At 30.7% G+C, this 25,511-nt stretch overlaps 3 protein-coding genes and 1 long non-coding RNA gene across 6 annotated transcripts in view; 2 read left to right on the plus strand and 2 right to left on the minus strand.

Annotated features, from left to right (window-relative positions):
* Nucleotides 1-228: 228 nt before the first annotated feature.
* Culd (CUB and LDLa domain) lies at nt 229-11,225 on the minus strand. Its single transcript, XM_011058460.2, is given in 12 exon segments — nt 229-1,577; nt 1,579-2,133; nt 2,617-3,081; nt 4,060-4,225; nt 5,840-6,073; nt 6,412-6,531; nt 7,784-7,990; nt 8,294-8,648; nt 8,910-9,130; nt 9,609-9,778; nt 10,587-10,908; nt 11,122-11,225. Coding segments are annotated over 12 exon segments (3,054 nt in total). The 5' UTR covers nt 11,141-11,225; the 3' UTR covers nt 229-1,357.
* On the plus strand, nt 4,238-4,916 carry LOC147909866 (uncharacterized). Its single transcript, XR_015544776.1, has 2 exons — nt 4,238-4,737; nt 4,807-4,916. It is a non-coding gene; the product is annotated as an uncharacterized LOC147909866 (long non-coding RNA).
* A 1,516-nt stretch (nt 11,226-12,741) lies between the features above and the next one.
* HDAC4 (histone deacetylase 4) overlaps nt 12,742-25,511 on the plus strand; it is an 89,754-nt gene continuing 76,984 nt past the window's right edge. The window contains exon 1 of the mRNA XM_087405851.1: nt 12,742-12,910. The gene's annotated coding sequence lies outside the window, so the exon portion shown is untranslated. The remainder of the gene's footprint in view (nt 12,911-25,511) is intronic.
* Nucleotides 14,524-24,458, minus strand: LOC105147608 (uncharacterized). Of its 3 annotated transcripts, none has more exons than XR_015544987.1 (4): nt 22,125-24,458; nt 20,862-21,140; nt 16,758-18,896; nt 14,524-15,770 (listed from the first exon to the last, which is right to left on the minus strand). XR_015544987.1 is itself a non-coding variant. In XM_087405858.1 (3 exons), the coding sequence occupies exons 1-3, from the start codon at nt 22,536-22,538 to the stop codon at nt 18,651-18,653; spliced, it is 939 nt and encodes a 312-aa protein (XP_087261984.1). In that variant the 5' UTR covers nt 22,539-24,458; the 3' UTR covers nt 15,953-18,650. The 3 variants fall into 3 exon arrangements, 1 of the variants encoding a protein (XP_087261984.1); XR_015544986.1 differs by having other exon boundaries at nt 14,524-15,792; XM_087405858.1 differs by lacking the exon at nt 14,524-15,770 and having other exon boundaries at nt 15,953-18,896.

The following is a 25,511-nucleotide window of genomic DNA, read 5'->3' on the forward strand; positions in this document are numbered from 1 at the left end:
TATTCTTTGGAAATTATTACACTTTGTTAATTACTGATAAAACAGTGAGATAATTAAAGAAATAAAAGTTCATAATTCACATACTTATGGCTTCTATAATTAACTAAAAATGAATTCTTACAAATGTGAAAATAAAATACTTACGATTTTCTTTTGCAACTTGCGAAGTTTAAATAATAGTAGCTATATTATTGATAATATTATATTGTTTTACGTGTGTACATTTCGTTTCTTTTTAAATTAGTTTTATTTATATTTTTTTTTTCATACTTTTTTTTATAATATGGTTTTAAATATAAAATAGAGATTTCAGCGTAAACTAGCCTGTTTGTAAGATAGATCATAAGCTAACTTAATTTTTATCGTGTTGCGTTTTAGTGTCAAATAGTCCTATCGAAACTAAAAGCAATTATGTATTTATGGATAATATGGGGCATTACTGCCTACTGTGTTAGTTTTGGGTCTATTTTGTCAGAGGCTCATTTTTGTTAAATTTAATGAAAAAGTTAATTACTGCAAATTTGCAAAAGATGTGCAAGAATATTAATCTTCTTTTCAAAAGAATGTCAAATATCATTAAAATAGTCATATTCTTTTGACATTAAATTTCAATTATTTTGAAGAAACCTGACTGGAACTTTTTGGATTGTGGCATCATTTTAGCGTTCAAGAATTTATAAGAAACATCTAATCCGATTTGAAGTAATTTTTTATTATAATTGATTAATATTGTCAAAGATTATTTCCGATTTTTTTCATTTTTAATACATTATCAGTGAAAGTTTTCGTAAATTAATTTATAGTAAACTTCGACATGCAGATCAATAATTTATTTTCTTTCTTATTCTGTTTGTAAAAGAAAAATTAATTACAACTGCAATAAATAAAAATCGTATATAAATAAGAGTCAATATGTAAATGACACAAATGACTGAAAAAAGCCTTATTTAATCAATGCTGACCTTTGTGTCTAATAATATTTTTCTGTAAAATTACACTGCTCAAAAAAATTATTAAATAGGGGATCATTTTTTCTCAGTAAATTTTTGTTCATTTTTAAATTGTAATTATTCAGCGAATAATTAACGTAAAGAAAGATTAAAAAAGGATTTTACAAACTCTCTACTAAAGACGCTTTTGTTCAATTTTTATTCAATATTTAGGCAGCTTTGAATAAGAACGTATTTGAGATACCTAAAATCTTGAAATTTGCATGGTTTTCTACTAGCAAAAAATCAATGTAACATAATTGATACCATCTCAAAAGTATGGACTTTTAGCTTATTTATGTTAATATAAGTGCAAATGCTCAATTACTTTTTGCTACCATTAATTAGCTTCGTCAAACGAAAACGAATTAATTTGATGGGACATCTTCGTTGGAGCGCCAAGTACGAGCGCGTATGTATCTTTCTCTTCTTGTTTGTTCCGATGATGCAATTAGACTGCACGTAGGTCCGTGCTTTGGAGTGCCAAATAGTATCACGGTGACCGAATGTCGGTGTTCATGGTTGATGTTGGAGCTTCTTCGTGCTAAATACGAGTCGAGGATCTTAATGCCTTCATACAAACTGTCCATCGCAGCTGGAGTGTCGACGATCACTATGATGTAATCGATGATTTTGAGTAATGCAAGATATGCGCTTTGGTGTGTCGTTCAGCGTATTTGCTCTTGTTCTAGGACTGATATGTCCGACGCTGCTGGCTGCTTCCGACGCAATCTCAAAATTGTCTTGCAGCTTGTCACAACAGTTGTTAATCGTTGAGATCTTATTAACGTAGTTATCATAGGAGAACTTTTTGGAGGAACAATGCAAAGTGTTGCAAGGCGACAAAGTGGTTGTTAAATTGGTGCTATAATAAAATGGTTTTGTCAGTTTGGAACCCAAACATTTAACAATAGCACTTTTCGAAACAAAAGGATCTTCCTCCTGATGTTCGTCGATTTTCCTCACGAAAGAAGACACGATTGGTATTTGATTGCATTCTGATTCCGGTATCTGACAATCTTCGTTTCTCATAGAAGTTGATGGATTACCAACTAAAAGATCTTGTAAGTTGGAGCAGCTAATAGCACAGCTACACGCGCCCTCGCAGGAGCAACTAGTATTTCTTCCATCCAAACTATCAGCCCTTTAATTAAATAATTTAATATGAGCAACAGTTAGGCCAGAATCAGACTATGCATTGAAAATTGAGATTAAAGATTGAAATTTCACCGACAAAGAAATTTTGGTTCCTTTTGTTCTAATTGATCAAACTCACTTCAATCTTTTAATCTTCAATCTCATTCTTTAATACGTAGTCTGATTCCGGCCTTAGAAAAATAATGTGATAAATAGATGAGCTAGACCGATTCTAAGTTATTATGTCTTAATGCGTATATGTATATGTGAAGTGAGGATTAAGGAAGAAGGGAAGTGCATCACAGACGCTGAGTCCAAGGATCAAGAGACTGAGCAAGTGCGTCGCTAAGTGTACAGAAAACGGAGATTTTGCTCTTTCTCCCGGCCCAACGTCTGTAATGCGTTTTCCCTCTTCCTTGATCTTCACACATCGACTTAGAATTAGCCTAGGTTACTTACTATGATATACATATAAAAATCATGAAATTACTTATTAACGAGCTCTTCATAATCCTCTTCTGAAACATGTCCATTATTCTCTTGCAATGCTACCGTAGTATCTTCTTCAACAACTTCACGCACGATTCGATCTTTCGGGAGATTTTGGAATTGTTGATTCGTACCTGAAGCAATACAATCCGTCTGATATGTATCAAGAGTCTCGGCGTTCATGAATAAGGATGGACCATTAGAAGGTGGACGATTGCTAGAGGAGGCCTGGGGATATCGTGCGCTGCATCGGAGCCGAACAGGACAAATTTGTTTCATTGACGTCGATAAATTAGCTATGTTTCTCAATATAGTTCCTGGTGGTGTGATATACGGAGGCGGTGGACTTTCTGGTATACGTAGTGCACGTTGGTTGTTTTCCGATGTTATTGGAGTCGTTTGATTGCTATGATCGTTGCTCGAGCCCTCCATGACCAAATAAGTAGAAGAATTTGCAACCTCATGCCTTTAAATGCAAAATTTAAAACTGAATTTTTAGAAACTGTAGGTATAGTTTTGCAAAAATTAAAATTTGATTACACTATTTAACAGAACATGACTTTTTGCTAGCAAAATAAAATCAAATTTAAATAATCGTACAAAAGCAGAAGAAAAAATAGAAAAAAGAAGGAATAAAGAAAAAAAGAAAGAATGAAGAATGAAATCGCGAAAGCAACTGGACAAGTTGAATAAGATATTAGAAACGTTATAAAAATATAAAAGTATACATACAATAAAAGTTCTTTTGTGTTTTGGTAAAAATGAAGAAAAAGAGAACAATCCCCAATGACCTGGATCTTGACATATGTTGTCAATGTCACAAGTGACTTTCGAGAGATTTTAGTTGTCGCTTGTTAATTAAAAAATTATTAACAAAATAATATTCATGAATAAAACGTAACTTTAGGACATAACCCTGTTCCGTTGAAACAAGTTCTTTGTTTTAAAAACACAAATTATTTTTTCATATAATATTTTGTATTTTTTAAAGTAGAGAATATTTTATTATGTATAATTTATATCTCTCTTATTCTTTTTACAGGGATTGTGTGAAGTTTAAATTTAATATATTTTTTTAATGAACTGTAACTACAATACTTTTGAGACTTTCATGGGTACTGCATATTCGAATCATTTTCAAGTTCCCAAGGAAGATCAGAGAAATCTTGAGAAATCCTAAAGACCGAAGGCCTTCACTAAGTTCTACAGGAGTATATAAAATATTTTGCTTTTGCGGGAAAGTATCTATACATCGGTGAAACTGGGAAAATGATCAATGTGTACATGAAGGAACATCAACGAGATGTCAGATTGAAATATGTCACACAATCAGCAGAACACAGCATTGAATCAGAGCAGCAAATACTATTTGGTAAAACAATTATTACAGCTACAATGGTATTATATTTTTCAAGAAAGTACAGGAGGCTGACAAACGTCTTACTGATTTGAAAAGTTTCTGTTGAAAGTTCTGTCGCATTTCAAGCATTGAGTCTTCTTTGACAAAGCAAGCTTTGCGACTTCTTCATAATCTGGAGGAGCCTCATAACCAGGAGGATCATCCGGAATAGATATTTCATCGATTCGTGTACCGTCTGTAATATCAAAAACTGTCCGGAGTATCGTGAGAAATGTTTTGCTTGCACTGATTTATGAGAGCTAACTAACTCCTATTAGTAGTCAATATGCTAATTCACATTTTAAATTCGTGATGTAATCTATTAATTTTCTTATAAACAATCTGATAGAAATGTGCATCAATTGCATTTTTCTATCTCTAACAAATGAATTAATACAAGTAAATATATGTTTTTAAGGTAAAAATTGATAATAGGGGATCCAACTTCGATGATCTTGATTTTAACATATGTTGTATAAACACATTGCACGTACAATTATTATAATTTCAAACTCTCTTTTCACTGGTATAGGATATAAAAGACTTCCTGTAATATCTGCAAGCATGAGAGAAGAAAGATAGAGAGAAATTATGAATTTATAATAGAATCCACGTGCTATGGACTAACAGTATCCTTTAAAACAGTCTTAGATTTGCACTTTTCTAACACAAAAGTGCGATTTCAAATATTTAATAACACGACTTAATCAAAATAATCTAAAGGTATACAATTGTTTTTTTTATATCATTAGCACACTGTAGTTTGTATAAAGTTGTTTTTTTTTATTTCAGTGCTTTTTCGGTTTGATGCGGAATTGCTGTGGGTCCAACGAACATCCGGACTTTTTTCATTCAAATGTATAAGCTAATGTCATCATATTTGCTAGTAAAATCGTCAAAAGGTAGTAACTCATTTGGCTTACAAAACTTACGAATGTTCTTATGAGAGCATAAATTATGTAAGACATAAAAGCAATAAGGCAATAGCAATAGCTAAGTCAAATTGACATTATATTAGACAAAGGTAATGTCGAAATTTTTGCAGAGGTTGCTTCTGCACTTGACAGATACGACTACTTCTTGTACACTTTCGACTTTCAGTTAAGTTACATTGCTAGGAAAGACTCAAGGATTGTCAAATTTAGGAATCGTAAACTTACAGTGTTCGAGGATTGCTTTAAATCTTAGTATTGCCTTAAAGTCTTAGAACTAAATGATCCAATACCAGAGAAAACACAAGGATGTTTTTTCTGTGCAAGTAAATGTAAATAATAATCTGGTGAAATATGGTGCTTGCGGAAGCAATTTATAGAATTTTGCGACTGCAATTGAAGAAATATGAGTGGATGCATCGTTATGATGGAATCAAAAGTTGATTGCTTTACATGAATGAAACAAAGAAACTAATTAACGCATTTGTCTAAAATTTTAATAGCCTTATAAAGGATCAAACTTGTTTAAAATTATAACAATTTGATATTTGTGGTGTCATTTCTGTGTCAGGTCGAGAATTTTTCAAACTATCCTCGTAGAGGTCATAAATCAAGATCATTTTTTCATTGCGCGTTATCAAATTCGATCTCCTTCTCTCTTATTTCATCGTCCCCTGTTATCAACTTTTATAAACTAACTTCGAATAATATTCTTGTTGTACTTTGTTTGCTTTGTGATTTAAAAGAAATATATTATTTTCACATCATGAATGATTCAAACTTTCAAAATAAATAACGTTTTTGAATTGAATAATTTTTTTTATTTAAATAAAAGTACTACAAGTGTTGAATTCTGAATGACTATTTTCTGCAGAAAAATTGCAAATGCGTACCTAAAAGTTCGCTGATTGTTTCCAAACGAGACTGCAGTTCTCTTTGTTGTCTGGCTCTGGCTCCAATTCGATATAGCAGTATAATGAGAGCCGATATTAGAACGATTAAGCCAAGGCTACTGGCAACGAAAATCAAGGTAGCCGTTTTCAAATCAGGATATCGATCGATCTTCGGAAAATAATAATTCGCTTTGTTCATATGCCACTTACGATCGCGTGGTTCCATCTCCCAATCTGTACATGATATTTTATTCATGAAATCAATTTATAAAAATGGTACATATACTTACCATATTTACCATATTTATCTACAATATAAAAAAATACATATTGTAATAAAATGTTATTTAAATATATTACATATAAAAAAATGCATATTGTAAAAAATTATTACTTAAATATTTTACATATATTTAAATTATTGCTGTAATTAGCATATTTATTTCACTTTAAAAAAAGAATCAAATTGCATTGCCATTAATTTTGATATAATTTTCTTTGCGTTAAAAATAATTTTAGTTTTTGCAAAGTCTTTTTAAATTAAATATAATCGAATTGGAATAGATATATACTTTGAAAACACGTCGCTGGTTCATCGCTGTTGTCACCGCAATGATCAAAACCGTCACAATTCAGTTTGCTTGGAATGCACCTGTGATTCTGACACAGAAAATCGGTGCCCGCAAAGCAATCTGCAACATATAATCCAGAGCTGGACGATTTTCGGCTTGTGGTTTCCTTTATCTCCCTTTACCTCAGCCGATCAGCATTTAGACTGCGCGCGAAATAGTAGATAAGAGGCGGGAACCAAGATGAAAATTGATCGAAATATGCAGATGCCTAGCTCTAGTTATAATCCAATAAAAAAAAACGAAATGGTGATTATATATTAAGGTGATTCTTTAGTAAATCGAGTTACCATAGAGAAATGTCTAATTTCTTTATATAATGAAGTTAAAGGATCGACCGAACTTGTCTAGTTCAAAATTATAAGGCATTAACAATGAAATGTGAGAAAAAAGTTGAAAATGTAATTTTTAACTTAGTGACATATAACTTAGTGACAAGTAAGAACCGGAGGCGTTCCTTTGACTAACTAACTGTACATAAATATTATCACAGGCTTCTTGCCTGTGATAAAAAACGAGATTATAATAGTAGTTTAAAAAATTAATGGCACACAAAAAAATAATAGGTCAATGGCTATTTTGGAAAGACATTTATATGTATAAACTTGCTTTTAAATTTATAAACTTCAAAAAGTAAATATAACATCATCTTCTCTTGGTGAAGATGCAGCTCTTTATTTACTATCATATCACGAAAAAAGCATTGAAATATCGGTCAAAAATTCTATTTAAATATCATATTCCGAATGTTCCATATGTATTCCTCAAAATTTTTCCAAAAATTTCAGATTCGGTCATCCCTGAACCACTTTTTAAACAAACTCGTGAAGAACACATTACATGTACTTTCATCTTGGAGCTTAATTTTGAGCTCATAAGCGAAATGCTGCGCTCTATATGTTCTCCCTCATATGATTCTTATTAACGAGTAAATTCTCTTCATCGCAACCCTCTATCAGCGAAGATATGTATTGTACGCTCGCAAATGATTTTCAACGAGATGTACAACGAATATTCATGCAATATTCTGATCATTCCATCGACATTTGCACATTCTGTAACGCTTCTTCACTGTTCCGGAATATTGGGAACACTAATCAAACTTTGTTTGAATATTTAGCGTTAGAGATGTTTCATAGTATTTCATAATTAAAAAACACAGTTTTAATATTTTATTTAAATTGCAGATTAAATGCAGATATTTATGTTTTTGGGTGAGATGTTCCAAATTTTCAGCACTTTTTTTTAAAGAATCACCTTAAATGCGTGCTTTATTGGAATGACGTAATCTCATTGTCATCGAAGACAGACTTACCCATATAACTGAAGGCTGCATACGCAATCGCCAAGTGAGAGCTTGGACTGAATGTACCACGAAGACTCACATGGAATCCGTTGATGACAGGCGCGATGTGTTCCCTGTGTATTAGCGGTTGTAATTGATTCGTTGGATGTCGAATAATTTCCAGTGACGTCAGGGCCGAAGTTGGACCCTCCTTGATGATTAATTCCGTATTGCCGGCTGAAAAATAATCGTACTTATGAAAAAGTCGATTCTGTCTATCTTTCATAATCAGAATCATGCTTCACATGAATTTCATCTTTTCTATGAGATTACACTATGGACAAATAGATTAATTTAAATTAATTGATAAAAATAGAAGGAAAAACAAACAAAGTTTTATATTTGATTTCTATCATTTTTTGTCGATTCCTCCTCCTTTGTTCGTTTTCTAAGTTTCCTATAGGTATTTGCATTCATAGAAATGCAATCGTCGTATTGTTGAATATTTTAATAAAATATTTAATTTGTTTTGCAACGTACCCATGCCAGCGAAACTCACTACCTTCAGATATATATGTGTCTTCATGTGCAAGAAGTTCTTGGGTGGTCTGATTAGCCAAACGCAATCATAGATCTTTACTCCTCGACCGACCATGTTCATCATCGTGATGGTGCCGCCTAGGTTTTCCACATATCCACCGCAGTCGGTGATCGGTTGTACAGATTTGTCATACGTGTGACCGATGACGAAGGAATAAAAGGCCTTGTAACCAAGACCTGTACCACCATTCGCATAGAATCTTATCAGTAACGATGAACCGGAACTCACTATGACTGGCGGCCGAAATCGGGCACCACTACTCACGTCCAAACGTTGTCCATTCCAATCGTAAAACTGCTTACGGTAAACAAATCAAGAACATCGTTTAGTCATGAAATTATTTAAATAGAAAAAAATTCAAACATTAATCAAACTATCCGCATAAATGTTCTAATATATTAAACATATTCTTCAGATTTGCAAATTATGTTTAATTATTCTTATAAAATACTACAAATAATCATTTTGGAAAAAGAGATAAAACCAGAATATATTTGATATCAATTTGTTGACATCAAAAGTTCCTCTGATATTAAGAGATAATTAGAAATGCACCTCTATTATAGAGACCGTCGCTAATTGAAAGTCGCTAAACAACAATCTGATGCGACAGGAGGGGATCTCACTGGGGCATGTTATGATATATTCCAAACCCAAATCAGGGGGATATCGAGCCGGAAAAAATGGCGACATCAAAACACCTCCGCCGGTACCGTTTAAACCCTTTGTCGATGCTCTTGATGTCATTTCAGTCCCTTTTAGATGCAATCTATTTTCTGTGGAACAAAAATGCCGATTCCAGAATAATTTGTCCACCGCGGCCACGATAATGTTCGATTTAAAAAAGCATTTATATCACCGTAATGAATAAATACGTTAAAAGCATATTCGTGTCAGCACTCTAGAAATTTCACAAATAGAATTGATACACAAATAGATTTACTGCGAATAGAATAAAGGATTTAAAATTTTGTCTAATCCAATTAGAGCTCTGTGTTATTTTAATCTTTCAATATTAATATCTGAGCACTACTTTGTATTCAGCCATTAGTATTACATAAGTCTAAATGCATATCACAACTTAAAAAAAATTATGGTGTCACAATATCATGGCAAGCTACTAAGTAAATAATTCCATAAGTGATAACTAAAAATTGTAACTATAGTGGAGATATTAAGAGATTATATAACTATACTAGACATAACACCATCTTCTCTTCCGTTACAATGTTAATTATTAACTTCCTTACTAACTTTCTGCCATATATTCGATGGTAAACGCGTGCCTGTGAGATTGGTTATAGAATAGAGTTATAGATAGAGTTCTCGTGCTTGATCTATATGTGATCGGTGCGTACAATCCACAAAAGGGTGTACCGGAAACCTCTTCGTAGGGTGGTTCCGAGAGCCACACGTAGTCGCATCTATAAAACATATAGTTTCAAGATGAATTATTTTCAATTATCACGAAGCATTCTACGAGTCATATAGATCTAATTGTAAGTTACATAAGTAAATAATTGAGTTAAGACAATAATTCTAATACAGTTTTCTAGTTCTGCTTCTAAACATTATTATCGTTCGATATATGATAAGAACTAAATTTTTCATAAACTTAATTTTTAGTTTATTTAAATTATATTAGAGGAAAATCACAAATACCGATATACACTTTGCTTTGAACAATATTTCTTAAACAAAAGCTGAAAGTAAAACTTTAGAAGCATAAATATAAAGTGTTTTCTGTTAAATAATATAGCAGTTTTTAATACTTTGTAATTTTGCAATAATTAACTTTTTTTTTTGTAAGATAAGCAAAAATGAACGTCTGACAAAATGGATCTCAACTGATACAGTAAGCAAAAATGCCATATTCTTATTTTTTTCCTTTCACAGGCAACATTACATGTATTATATATATTTTTTTAAAGAAATGTATGATAAGAAATATTGTTTTAAGTTTTAACATAGCAGTCTAAATGTGAATAAGTATAAATAAAAAATTTTTAAAGTTGAGTTTTATCATGCTACGTATACATGCAGATAAGCAATGTCTAAATCGGATAAAATTGATATAACAAAATAAATATCACAGGTTGTTATTCATATAATAAAATAAGTTTTAAAACGTGTTCTAAAAGATTATTTATGTTTTTATAGCCGAATTCGACATAAGATTTTATTTCACTCGATAATATATATTCAGTGGTCGCCGATGTATCGATATCTCACCTGCATGGGCTATCCATGACGATTCCTCCGTCGCAATTATTTGGAAGCGCGATATTTTTGAAGGTGAGAACTATCACACAGGACGGACAAGTCACTAATTCAAGGCTGCAATGATAATGTGAACTGTTAATCGTCGTGGCGTAAGGACGCGGCACCAGTTGCCTCGATAAATTTTTGACAAAAGTGACGTTCTTTGCATAGAGAATGCTCCTCTCGTCCAGTTCCAAATACAGACGTCTACCATTATAAGATCCACAGATGTCATCGTTTCGAATAATATTCGCAGTTGTAGTGAGGATCCACCAGAATGTCGGAAAGATCACTGAAACCACAATTTTGCAAAACAGAAATGCACAAAATACAATTTACAGAGGAAAAATAAGATTTCCTTTTCATAAGAATTAATATTTTAAAAGAGAACATAACTCTTTTACGAAAACATTATTTTTTTAAAGAGATAAATAGATAATAACTTTGCAAATGTTTCCCACGTAAATTGCGATGAAGTAACGACATCAATCATTGTATTGCTTACCGTATTTGAAATGAGACATATTCGTAGCGCGAAAAACGACTACTGCATTTTCCGTTAGGAAACCTGTGATTGTATATAATTTCGTTAACGCAGTGACGATACAATATATCTCGCTAATATCGAATAAGGCATCTCTTATAAGGTATCTCTTAAGCACATATCCATCTATCCCGCGAAGTTCAACAAGATTATATTGTAGTAAAATCGATATAAAAAACTATCTTATACGCAATATAATTTTATTTTTATAGTTTTGTTGCTATGATAATAAATTCAACAGATTATTTTATCAAAATTATCTGGTAATTGGATCTATAATTATAAGATGCAAGTAAAGTAATAAGTGCAATTTATTTCTTTCTTTTGGAAACATTATGTTACTTCGTTTATGATCTAATTATAATCTAATTTTTTCCGTGTTGAAAAAACAAATAACAATGGCAATTACAATAAGAAATATTTTTGTGATAATTTTCTAGCAGGGAAGAGAGTCTCACAAAATAATTGTTTACAGTTCCCTTTGCATAAGAATAATTGTTTGCGTTCACTTTTTACTGTCAGTGCAATAATCATGACATCACAAATAGTCCTCTGCCACAGCCGTTTCAAAATTATTTTGATACTGCCTGCAGCAGTCTGTGATGTCGTATTTCGGAACAATAATGCAGTAATTGCAATAGACTAATAAACACGGTGGATAAATACATTAAATCAAAATGTCAATATGCATAGAGGTTTTGAACAAAAACAAACATCAGCGATAGTCTTTCAAAGAACTTATTTGCTTCTAGATTTAATAATTATTTTTTATATAATCAAATTATAAAAAGACAAAGGAGTCACGCTTGTTGTTTTTATTGTATAACATTTATATGTTTATTGTAGACTAACATATTTATGCATACATACATACATACAGACGTTTCAATCTTTTCACATCAGATCCTTTTACACACAGTCTACAGTGTAAAAAAATTATATTACATTAAAATTTTTTTAGTAATATAATTTAAATGTTTTTTATAGTAATATAATTTTATTACACTAAAGAGGACCTCATGTGAAAGGTCGAAACATCTGTATGTACGTTTGCATAATTAGTTTGCACAATTAGTCTATAATAAACATATAAATATTATATAATACAAACAACAAGCATGTCTTTTTATTATTTAAATTTTATTCGTTGGAGCCTATTACATTGTTTTTCATTTTAAATTTAATTTGTATGTTTCTTTATCAAACGTTATGTTGCATTGTAACTGCCTTACGTCGAGAATTGAGAGCATGAATTGAGAGCTGCAGTAATCGCAGTGGTAATATTATTAATGTTGCCACTACAACGTTGAAACAACATTGAACAAACTATATATCGATATTCAAAAAATGAACAAAAATAGAACGTCATGTAAATAGAAAATTCAAATTACTTATATTGATCTTTTAACGAAACTCATTTCAAACGATATATATTTACGCGGGAATCAGCCGCGCGCGCAAAGTTGGGTAAATTCAAGATGGCAAGCGGCTATTAGGTATGCTTGTGAGCGAATAAGTATGATTGGTTCTTCCCTATGGATCCAACCAATTGACTTGTTCGATACACAACGTCGACTCACGATTTTTCTACATATTCCCTCCGGTACTATTTGTACTCGTTGCTCGTGTCCGGCGTGTCGGCTGTTTGTTGTCTCGTGTGTTGAATTCAATTGAATCTTAATGGCGAGATTCGGTGCTGCTCGAGATCGCTCGAGGTTATTATTAACTGCAGGCAATAATAAGCAATCAGGTGCATATATTTTATTTTGTTTTACGTATTCCGAAGTTTTTATTGACTCTGTGAAATGAAATCACGTATGCGTACATGATTAACCAGTTTTTGAGGTTACGTATAATGGGATTATAAAAAAACGTATTTTACATACTGCAAAATCGAGATGTATGAGGTTATGGATGTATACCTATATTATTATTACATTGTTAACATTAAAAAGTTTAGGCTGTATGCATTCCAAGATCGGCAGGATGTTCGTAACTGATGATGGTAACCGAGAAAAGCATAATTCTACATGACAAAATAAGTAAAAAATGTAGAATAAAATTGTTCGTATGGGATTTTGTTTTCGGGAAAATTGAGTTTAAATATTTGCCGGATACGTGTGTACGATTTAATGAATCTCGCTATAACATTATTTCTACTAATATGTATTTGTGTTTATAACTGTATTGAGTAATGGAGAATACAAGATATTCACACATAATGAATTTGTTATTATTATAATTTGTTGAAAAATGTTGCCTATCAATAAAATCTTATCATATGAAAAAATGTTACGTTCTGGACATATTTTTTCACGTATATATAGTAGACTCATCCTTTTCTCGATTATAGCATCCTTTTAACGATTATATTAAAACATCCTGTATTTATTTAGCTCCAAAATATGTTGCTACAACATAAGTAACTTTGTTTTGTTTAGAAAACCTACTATGATTGGCGACGAAGTGGTTAATGAGTAAAAAATATAAATTAAGTTTCATATATTATTTAAATATAATTTTTAGATTAAGTTATAATGATACGTTATAATATTTTTAACTAGAAAGTTTTACAATTATGGAATATACAAAATATGAATAAGTATAATAATAATCATATAATAATATCCAAATAATTTTTTAATAAAAAATACATAAATTTACTTTATTAATAAAAGTAAACTAATTACATAAAATGCTTCTCAATTTTATGAAGATTTAAGATTATATTATATACATTCTTTATTTTCAAAAGAATTAAATAAAATAAATGCGTAAAATTAATCTTTAAATTATGGGAAAATCTAATTTTAAAAATAATATTGATTTTTTATTTAAAATTCGTTTTATATATTAAAATATATTTTTATATCTATAAATAAATAATAAAAAAGAATTAATATTATTTTTTAAATTGTCATTTTTTTCCAGTTTAAAGACTAATTTTTGCGTCTTTTATTCAATTCTTTTGAAAATATAAAATATATTTAATCTACATGAAATCTATATGTTGCTTATACATTGAATAAACATTGAATGGACGTTGCATATACGTTGAATCAATGTTGAATTGTAACATGTACATGTATCTGTAAGATATATATCCGTATTCATAGTCAGACCTTATATTTAAGACTTCCTTAAATTTATCTTTAGATGCTCAGTAACCAATAAAATAATTTGTAGAGCATCTGAAGATAAAGTAAAGAAACCTTAAATATATGGTCTCACTATATGAATAGAGACAATATACTCAACAGACATTAGACGTTTTTGCAATATCTCTCCAATATTGAATCTATATTTTGCAATGTTGCAGTTCAATGTTTCTGAGATATTGATTCAACGTTAGTGTGTTGTAGCATGTTACGATTCACAATGATTTACTATGTTGTGATTGATCATGTACCGATTGACCACGTAGTGATTGATTCGGTTTTGGATGCAGCTTCATCGAGCGATTGGTTCTTATTTACAGATCTACTAATTATTTATTTTTAACCGCTCTAGACTGACTTCTAAAATCTATCGAAAAAGTGTGCAATCTCTTAGTTGATGAGTGTACATGTCTGATCACAGGAACGTTTAAAATAAATTATGAGTTACATGGAGAGAATGTTTTTTTAGAGTTTACCCTGAAAATATGATAGTCGTAGGACAACATTGTATTTCGAAGAATTTTATGTAAATCTCTCATTCTGTAATAAAACTATAATAAAATATAAAATAAGTTTGATTAATTTTGAAGTGCATGGTAAAAATCTTTAAAGTACCATAACTACTATATTTCCAGAGTAAATTTTAAGAGAAAATTCTTTTCGTTTTTTTTTATAATATAATTAGGAACGATTAATTCTATGACTTAATTCTATAAATATTTCCAAGAGATTCAAAATCCAATTAATACATGTGACATGTTTCACATGATTATGAACACGTGATTTCGATGTTTATGTAATATATTGGATCATTTAAAAAGTATTCGCGATTTTTTCATTCAAAAATTGAACGAAAAACCGCGGATACTTTTTAAATGACCTAATATATAAGAAGCATTGTTTCTTTATTTTTTTTTCTGTACAAGAGATTTAATTTATATTAGTTTTATTTACATGAACGTAACACATTGATTGTAAATAACGAATTGGCCGTACACATACTTCTACATATTTGTGTAATTTCGAAACAACTTATTTCAACTTATTTCAGCACATCTACGTTTCACGGAAAGTTATTCTTGTTGAAATTACGCCAGTTTCCATTTACATTTCGCTTCTCGCGCCCATTATACACACGATGCATCGATGTCAGCATCACACGTCAGTTCCACCGTGCAATAAATTTTCTGAGCGACTGATGATATTTTGAGATACTGCCGCTTATCTTAGTCCTTGTTGCATCTCACATTCTCTTCTCCGTCACCTCCGAAGATGCATTCAAAAACAGTCTCGTTGCGCGTTGGATAATGTTGACAGTAGTTTCATTCATCGTTCCGTATATTTTTGATTTCATCCTGCCCCCACTCCCTATCCGGCCTATCATCCTTCATCGCCACCGGTTTCCTCTTACGTCTGTGGGCATCACTTGTTGCTGCATTGACGCATCGTCTCCTATATACAGGGTGTTTTGCAACTACCGCATTACATTTTTAAAAATGTGTTTATGAAATAATTTTGAATTGAAAATTCTAATACAAAAATACATAATAATACGAAAATATCGAGGCTATAATACTTTTTAAATATTTTATGTATATATATATATAGATATATAGAAATCTTTTCAGTCATAATTTTTCTCTTTTTTATTTTTTATCATTCAAACTATAAAAAATCTGACAATAGAATCTTCATAATTACTATAAATCGTAACAATATTATCTGTAAAATTTCAGCTCATTCGGAGTAGAGTCCCATTCGGAAGAACACACATCCTGTATGGTCGATGCTGGATCTTGGTATATTTCCTAATAGTATTGCCTAATGTTATGTAAATTTTTAAATATATTTTACATTTTTTACAGTATCGAATTGCTAATTACTGTCGGACTTGAAACATAATCTTACAGAAGTTGGAATAAATAATATATTGTATTATAATATCGATTTTGGAGGAATTAGTTGGTTTAAAATATTAATATTATTTTAACTGTAAAAAAGAATTCATTTGTACTCGAGAAAAAACTATATTATTTGCATAAATAAATTTACATAGAAAAATGGAATACACAATAACTATAGTAAATGCTCTATTCTGTTTTTCTATTTACATTTATTTTTGCGTAAGTAATACAGTTCTTTCCTAGGAATAAATAAATCCTTTTTTTTTTAATTGAAATAATCTTAATATTTTAAATTAAATAATTAAATAATGCCTTCGAAATTGATATGTTATATTACTCTCTCTCTCTTATTCCAGCTTCTTTAAGATTACAAGTTTATTATATAAAGCGAACGAATACGATCACGAATTTATTTTGATTAGTGAACTTTAATCGCTGTCAATTTCAAAAATTTTGTAGCCTCGACATTTTCGTATTAGAATTTTTGATTCAAATTTATCTCAGGAACACGTTTTTAATAGTAGTTGCAAGATACCTTGTATAGTTGCTGCCGAAACGCTCGATATTATTTTCGACATTCTATTCTGCTGTCACCAATCGAAAGACGGATGAAACGAGGAATTGAAAGAGAGAGAGAGAGAGAGAGAGAGAGAGGTGTGAGCAAGATGTCTGTACATGGCGATCTAAAAATAGACGGTGAGGTATCACGGGATGGCGCGGGGGTGTTACTACAAACGAGATAGATAGATTCTCAAGCGACCAACTCATTCGGAGATAACAACTCATGTGAGAGACGACATTAATGTTTATTGCTCGTAAGCGCTCGCGTGCACTCACGCACAAGCTCCTATTTTTAGACGGCACGATCGGTAGCTATACGGGCACCGTCAAGGCCGCATTGCAAAACGATTATCGATGTTGGCGCATGTTACTGCAGTCGGTCACTGGATCCGTCTATGTTCCTTGTATACGACTTTGCACGCGCGCACGCTATTTCGTGATTGGCCCATATTGGCATCAGAGGATAGCATTCGTCGAAAGTTGCTTATATTTATAGAATACGTTTTCGTGTGTATGTATACGCGGCTACACACTCTGCACTTTGTGGAACTACGTGGACGTAAGGTCAGTGAGGATTATAGACTATGCACTCGTACACATACATATCTGATTAAAATTACTTTAAAATTTGTTTCGATATACAGCTAAATGAAAATGCTAGCATCGTAAAAATAAATTAGATGCTTATACATAAAAGAACTAAATTAAAACTACCTTAAAAATAATTTATCGAAAATATAATTTTATATGTCTATAGATAGAGCTGTTACAATTAGGTATAATATCTAATTGTAACAGCCTCATCTTTAAATATAAAAATTTAAAATGAAATATTATAAATATTATTAAAGGTTTTTTTTTTTTTTCTTAAGAGAATGCTGGATAGCCAAATTTGATTGATGTCGATAATGTGATGACTTTTTAATTCTAAACTGACTTATAATACATTATCGTTCTATTATCACACAATCTACTTTTATTTGATATATTGCAACGCTATCTTTTGTAAGACCCGGTATCTATTGTTAGACACAATTACTGCTCTGTTTTACTTTTCACACCGATTTCACTCGTAGCATACAAATGAAATTTTCAGATTCTCTTTCCTCCTTTTTATACTAAAGCCCTTAATTCATTTCTACAATAGTACTGTTCTTTCATATAATCTCTAGTGTTATCTAAGCTTATTTCAAACGTACAAAGTCTAAATCTTATATGCAGCACATGTGAGTCAATTGCAGAAAACAAGGACAAAACTATAATTTTTAAATTTCTTTTTGCTTGCCACATGAAATTATTGTCTGCGCTCTGTATTTTATTTACTTTAATTGTGGAGGATTTTTAAATTTATTTAAATACAATTAAAAGATTGGAGAATCCGAAAATTAATTATATTTTATCTACAATAAAACAATTCCAGTGTTCCCTTAAATTGATGATATTTTATATTCATGTGTTTTAATTTAATATTTTATTTGACATTTTTAATAAAGTTAGGATTATTTAAAATTTATTTTACTGTATTTTTTCACAATTAATTACTATTTCTTATTTACAGATTATTGTAACATATTGTATTTATAAATTAGTAAATCAATTATTTTTCTGAAAAATCGGTTTTAAATCTGTTTTTGTAACTTGCCTTTAATATATCTAATATTATATCTTCGATAATCTTTAATACTTTTTCTGATCAAAATTGAAAAAAGATGGCAATTCGGATCTAAAAAATAATTATTGTTAACCTCAAATTCAAATTTTTATAAATTCAATGAATCATTTCAATTCATAACTCACTGATTTTGTATATTTCATTTTTAATGCCGAGAAACTTCCGTCCTTCCGAAACCTTTCGCGAGAATATTTCTTAATATTTTTCCTTGGGTATGTATGCTATCTGTCTACTTCTTATGTGTGACCAGAGGAATCTCGAATAATGAACAACCGAAGCAATTAATATAACACTGAGTCCCATTCCCTTGATAAACATCTGTTTTCGTTGATCAAATTCTTGCGAAGATGTCCAACTTAGAAACGTAACTAAGTCCTTTGCCATTTGCGATGTCGTCGATGGAGTGCCATCATCATATTCCACCACTCCTTCAACTAGCATCTGTACATAATTCTATGTCATAATATCTTATAATGACTATCAAATACTAGAGCGCGCAATTAAAATTTCATCGGTATAAAAGATTAATCGGTGAAATAAATATTAACAGTGTTAATGTACAAATAATTTCTTTTGATAAAGTATAATTTAGCATAATTATATCTTATTAGCATTTATCTCAAATTTACGGAGGGAATAATTTGATAGATGTTTATTATATTTGTAAACTGTCTGATTATTAAGGGAGATTACGTTTATCATAGTTTTTAAATGAAATTGTGATAAAAAAAACTAGATGTAAAATTTTCAAATGCTATATGTAGTTACACGTTTTAATATATCTACATTTCTTAGGCATTAGAAAAAAATATTACTCTTGAAATACATCATCTAAATAAGTTAAATGAACAGTAGTATCTATCATTAAATTTTGATGATAGGTATAATATAGATCATTTATTTTGCAATTTCGTGTCTAGAATACTTTTTTTTAAATTACATGAAATTAACAATTTAGACATAAATTTAAGTTAAATCGATGACATATATTGCTAAATTATCACTAAATTATATATATATATATATATATATATATAATACTTACTATATGTCAATAATTCAGTAAATTAAATTTATGTCTATTTTTTATTTTAAATCACGGATCGACACATGTTACAGATTTCGATCGATTTTAGCAATACAACGGATCTCGAACTTGTATCAACATCGTTTCGATTTCCAAGGGAGTCACTCGTACTGCTTGCAAAGCATGCTAATCGCTCTTGCCCAAAGCGTGGCCAATTTTCGAAACTTAAAAACTCAAAAAGGCCTATATCACCAAACACGAAATTTCTCTTTTGATCTATAGAGTTACCAAAAAAATTAGCATTTAAATTCAAGGATATCAACTCTGGGATTCCCCGTGTTAATTAATTTGGAAATTCAATAAAGAAGTGCATAAACATAATACATCTTATACAACATAATTTTACACAACACTATATCTCATTACAGATTTCTCTCTTAATTTGCGTTTAATTTATATGATGACTACTCAATGTTAAATTCTTTTGTTTTATAATTTGTATTTAAAATTTTTTTATTATATTGAGAAGGATCCGAAACGTGTTGGATTGAAACATCTATATTTTGTTGTATTATACTAATAAAATTTATTGTTTGAGTGACCTTTATAACGTATCAAAATTAAGGATTAGTTATTGGAGCGAAGTTCCTTGTTTGATATATTCACTCATTATTGTTATTAACAATAAGCGTTATATTTTGTCAAACTTTATTGATGTATATCTTTTAAACTGTGATAGATATATTGATTTGGTTGTGTTTTTAAAAGCACTTAATTCTATGGTACTAATTTTTTAATTTTATATATATTATTATATATATTATTGTATTATTTAATGAGGAGGGCGCAAATTCGATTAAGCCAGCATCCCTACTTTCAATCTTTTTCTGCTAAATGTTCGAGCATAAAAATTAGGACTAGGATATAAATAAAGCATATAATTAACACATATAAGACTTAATTTTGATATTGATGCTATTTAGATTTATTGAAGGAAGGGGGGGAGATACTAACTTAATCTTCCATCGGTAATGCAAGCCCAAATGAAAAGGCTCAAATTTAAGATCCAATTGATTCTTTGATTGTGAATTTTAAGAAAATGAATAGATAGCGAGATTCGATATTGCGTCCTTAAAAAAAAGTTTTTTAAAATTGTGTGTTTACAAGGATGTTAGTATTTCAGTTGTTTGTTTTATTGCAAAAACGAATAGAAGTGCCTGTGCAACTCATCTTGCAAACCCCATAAAAACGATAAAATTTGTATCATAATATTTTATCTCATAATCAAATTAATTAAAAAGTTATCGATAAAAGAAAACTAACGAATAATTCTTTCTTTGTATAAAAATATGCGGAATAATATCATTGAATACTATTACCTGTGGCATATTGAGTACATTTCCAGGAAAGTAGATATTAAAATATTGGTGGTCGCTTAAAGATATACCTGCCGGCGGTTCCTTCCAACCCGTCAGAAAAGAAAATATGTAATTTTTACCATTATATTTGGTAAAAATCAGGTAGGTCAGATCTGGTGGGTATGCACCGAAATTGGCCGCTTTTGCCGCTTCCTCATTTGGGAAAGGAGGTGGCAATAAATCAGATAACTTTCCAGGTCTCATGTAGTAATTTCCCTCTTCGTCAGGTCCATCTTGAATCTGCATATCCGCAACATATTATTCTATGAAATATCAATCAAGTGTATGAAAAGAAAACTAATTTAAAGATTTACACTAAAAGATCTATCGAGGTCGAGCATTTTTCAAGAATACGAATATTTATTTTTACTTAATTAATTGGATTAAAAATGCAATCAGTTAATTTTAATATATTAAATCTCTTCGTGAGATATTATTTATGTTTATATTAGATAAACTCGATATGGATAAACACTACACTGTTAAAAAAAAGTTGCAATTTCCGTTTATGTAACGAAAGCAAATTTCAAACAGATACATTAAAAATATTTACGGCCATACACGTTCAAGTAAACTTGTTAAGTATGCATGCGCAAGTCGCTTGTACAAGTTTATTGAAACATGTATGTGACAAAATCGTACAATTATTTTAGCTTGCGCAAATGATTGGAGCAAATATAAAAATTCATTTAATATATACTTGCACTAACTTGCACAAGTAAATTGGAGTGTGTGTAGTAGTGTGGCATGTTCAGTTCAAACTAAAGACTCTTTAATATCAGCTACACATGTTTAAGTAAATTTATCAAGTATGCATGCACAAGCAACTTGTACAAGTTTTTATTGCAGCGTGTTTATAATAAAACTATATAGTTATCACAAATCAGCACACACATCAGTTTCAATCAACTTACACAAGTATATTTGATGAGTTACTTAAACATGTGTGGCCAGCCTTGGAATATCTTCCGTCATATCTTTATTTACTTTTTTATAACACTGAATAGAAAAATATATTTCGTGCTACATCGTAGACGAGATAGTTAATCTCATTTTTACGCGGACGTAGAAAATTTTTAACAAGCCAATTTGTAATTGTATTATATGTCTTCGAGTGGGAACTTGAAATGAATTACAAAAGTTGTAAGAAAGGGAAGGAAACGAAATGCCTCAGAAATGAAATCAATAGGTCGGGCATGAGATAAATTCAGGTCTTCTGTCTACCTCATACTCGGCGGCAATAGCCTTGATCTCGTCCTTCGTATGTGACACGTCGACCAGATCCATGAATCGTACGTAGCGCAAGCTGTGACAAGTGGAACATATGGTCTTGTAGACTTGCCAACCCCGCCGTATGGCCGAGTGATCCAGAGATGTGAAAAATCCGTCAAAGTCCCAGGGATAATTGGGCGGGTGCGCGTCACGGCCCATTGCCTGAACCGATTGGTCTAGGAAATACAAGAACGCTCCGCAAGTAGCACTCGCGCCCACCAGTACACTTAGAACATTCCTCAAAATTCTTTTTCTACACTTCCATTCAATACCGTTGTACCATGTATAAACTCCACTAAATTGTTGCCGTTGAAAGCAGCGTTTTATTTGGAATGAAAAATAGTTTTTACTCAAAAGCATAGCCATTTTTCTCTGACACAAGACAGTCTCGAGGAAACAATTGATAGTATAGCGAGTCGAATCAGTCGAACGTTTGTGGGTATACTGTATTACTGTGTACCACAGGATATTTACGTGTAAAATATCTCGCAAAATTGAATTTTTATCATTATAAATTGATTTACTTGAAATTTATCACAATTTATATCTCTGATTCGTGTTTATAGTTTTTTAAATTTCGTTTTTGCTAAAGAATGTAACTAAAACTAATCTTGAAATAAGAATAGATTTAATAGATAAATCTTGAGAATCTATTTAATATTGACAACATATTTTTTTAAATTCATATTTATTATTGCATTTGAAAAACTTGTCTAAAATCAGTTTGAAAGGACAATTTGATTTGATAAATATATTATGTAAGAATTAATTCAGTATTTGTTACGTTATATTTGCAATCCCGAAAATCCAGAAATAATTCTTTTAAATAAATTTATTTTTTTAAGGTCTTAATGTAAAAACAATAAAATTCTAATTATTACAACATTTTTACATATATTTATTAATAAATCATACTAGGTGACAATTTTTTTATATTATATATAGATTTAGATAAGAGTGAGATTTATTTGAAATTAATCTTTCCCAAATTTGATAATATCTTAAGCTTGTATAATTGCTTGTATAATTCTATACTATGAATTCATATACTACGTATATGTAGTCTTTTTAAATTGCGTGCTGAAATTTCGACGATACTAAAAATATTATTTTTTCACTACAATTAAATTTTTTAAAAATATTTTTTTAGTATAGCTTTTATAAAATGTAAAGTATAATTTATTCAAGCTATTTTAAAAACAAGCTTTTGATTTTTTCTCGAAAAAAAATGATATCCTTTTATTTATTCACATATTAAGGGGATCCTAAAGTCGTCTGTATTACCGACTAAACCGTATAATTTTTATATAACAATTACTTTTTTCCTCTCTTACTGATTTGAAAATCTTTATCCAGGATTAAAATATACGCATTAATACGTATCTGTGAGATGGAGTCTGTACTGAGAACGATCATTACTTAATAATATGGCGCTCCAAAGCTGTCACGTTGTGACAACATTTGCTTCTTATAAAAGCTGTGTAATCTGTACTGAAATAGTAGTCCATAGACTAGCAGTTTGCATGAAACAGTATGGAGTTCTTAAAATTGGACTTAGACCTCTAATTAAAATATAATTGTTATACGAAAATTTATGTATGGCGTACGTGAGTGAAATATTGATGTGTCAAAATAAATCTGTGTATAAATGTTTCAATATGACTAATCTCTCTCATCTTTAGAATCCTTAATAACTTACTATATGCTATATTTTTACTTTTTCATTACGTTGTTATCCGTACATGTTTGTGATAGAATGTTTAGCAAGAATTAAAAAAAAATCTGTGAATGTACGCGTTATAATGATGTGACATTAGATCATAAAGAGATTAAATTTATCGTAGCGGTTTCATCCGACTCAATTTTTATCTAGTTTATCATCGCGCGATCACTCCACGACGAACCATCGAGCTGAAATTAGGTGGCCCGATATATAATTAATTCACTCCTTCTTTCCAAGAACAGCTCGACGAAGATTACAGTTGATTGAAAATCGATGCGGACCGAATCTTCACCGCAACCATTTCAGCATTTATTTTTAAGATTTAAGCATACTGAAGGGGAAAGAAAGACACGTTTGGAACTATCGTACTGATTATTTATTCACGGGATATAGATAGGTAATATAGCGCTATGGTCTTGTGGCACGGCGGTCAATACACTACTGTTGAATAATTTAGATATGATCGCGTTCTCCATTTATTTTCTCGCGGGACATTTTTGCTTATTCGGCGAATAAGCAAAAAGGAAATTGTTGAATGTGATATGTCAAAAAAAAAGAAAAGAAACATGCAAAAATTATAATCATCAGCTAACGTAGTGTCGAGTAATTGATATAGCGCCTTACGACCAATAATTTCATAGACGCGCGTTAAAAATGTTTCTATGCAATCGAGAGGAAGAAGAGAAGGAACCCTACGAAAGTATCATGACCCTTCGGTACCAAGTGTGGTTCATTATTATTAATATACGCCGAGGCAATGTTATAAGCGATTTTGTGAACTTTAACGAGATTTAATTCCATTCACTGTCCCGGGAATTTAACAATTAGTTTGCTGATCCAATTTCATTGTCTCTTCATTCTTCCCGAATATCTTTATCTTTCTTCGACAACACTTCTTTGTCCCATTTTAGGAAAGCATCTCTTGTAGTTTCAAGTTGACTTAACGGATGCCATAATTTTAGTTACTGGAATAGAACTGATTTCTCGTTGTCGTCATCGTCGTTGTCGTTGTCTTTAGCTACAAATACATTTCACATAATAATAATGATCCATGTGCCGTTATTCGTCTAATAATAGATAAGACAGGATTGGTCGATCGATACTGTACGACCAAAGATGATATCTTGTCGAGTTCCTCCTCTTCGTCCCAACCATCCTCATCGCATAATCTGGGCTATTCGCGTCCGACGCGAGCAACCCACGGTTTGCAGACGCGATTAATTATTTCCTTACAGACGATGATTATTGGAATTTCTTTTTCCTCGGGAAGGCATTCTATCTCGAATTCAAATTGTCTTCATTGCCTTCGCAATACTTGAACATTTCGAAAAAATTATAAAGGAATTGTATAAAAATGAAAATTACTTATAATTTGTAAAATTATTTATTATTTTATTAACATTTGTTTAGCATTAATTATCATCCATATTTAATATCCATCTACGTTTAAAAGAATTTATTTATGAAACATATTTAAAATAACAAAATTTGTCGCTTTCAAAATTTGAATTGCAAATAATGTTTCTACAAATAGTAAGCGAAATCTTTACAATATTACTTGATTTACATATTTATTTATATATTACTTGATTTTTATTTTATTAAACGAAAACAAA

This window comes from Acromyrmex echinatior, chromosome 4 (assembly GCF_024713525.1).
Source record: "Acromyrmex echinatior isolate Ae372 chromosome 4, ASM2471352v2, whole genome shotgun sequence".
Classification (NCBI taxonomy): domain Eukaryota; kingdom Metazoa; phylum Arthropoda; class Insecta; order Hymenoptera; family Formicidae; genus Acromyrmex; species Acromyrmex echinatior.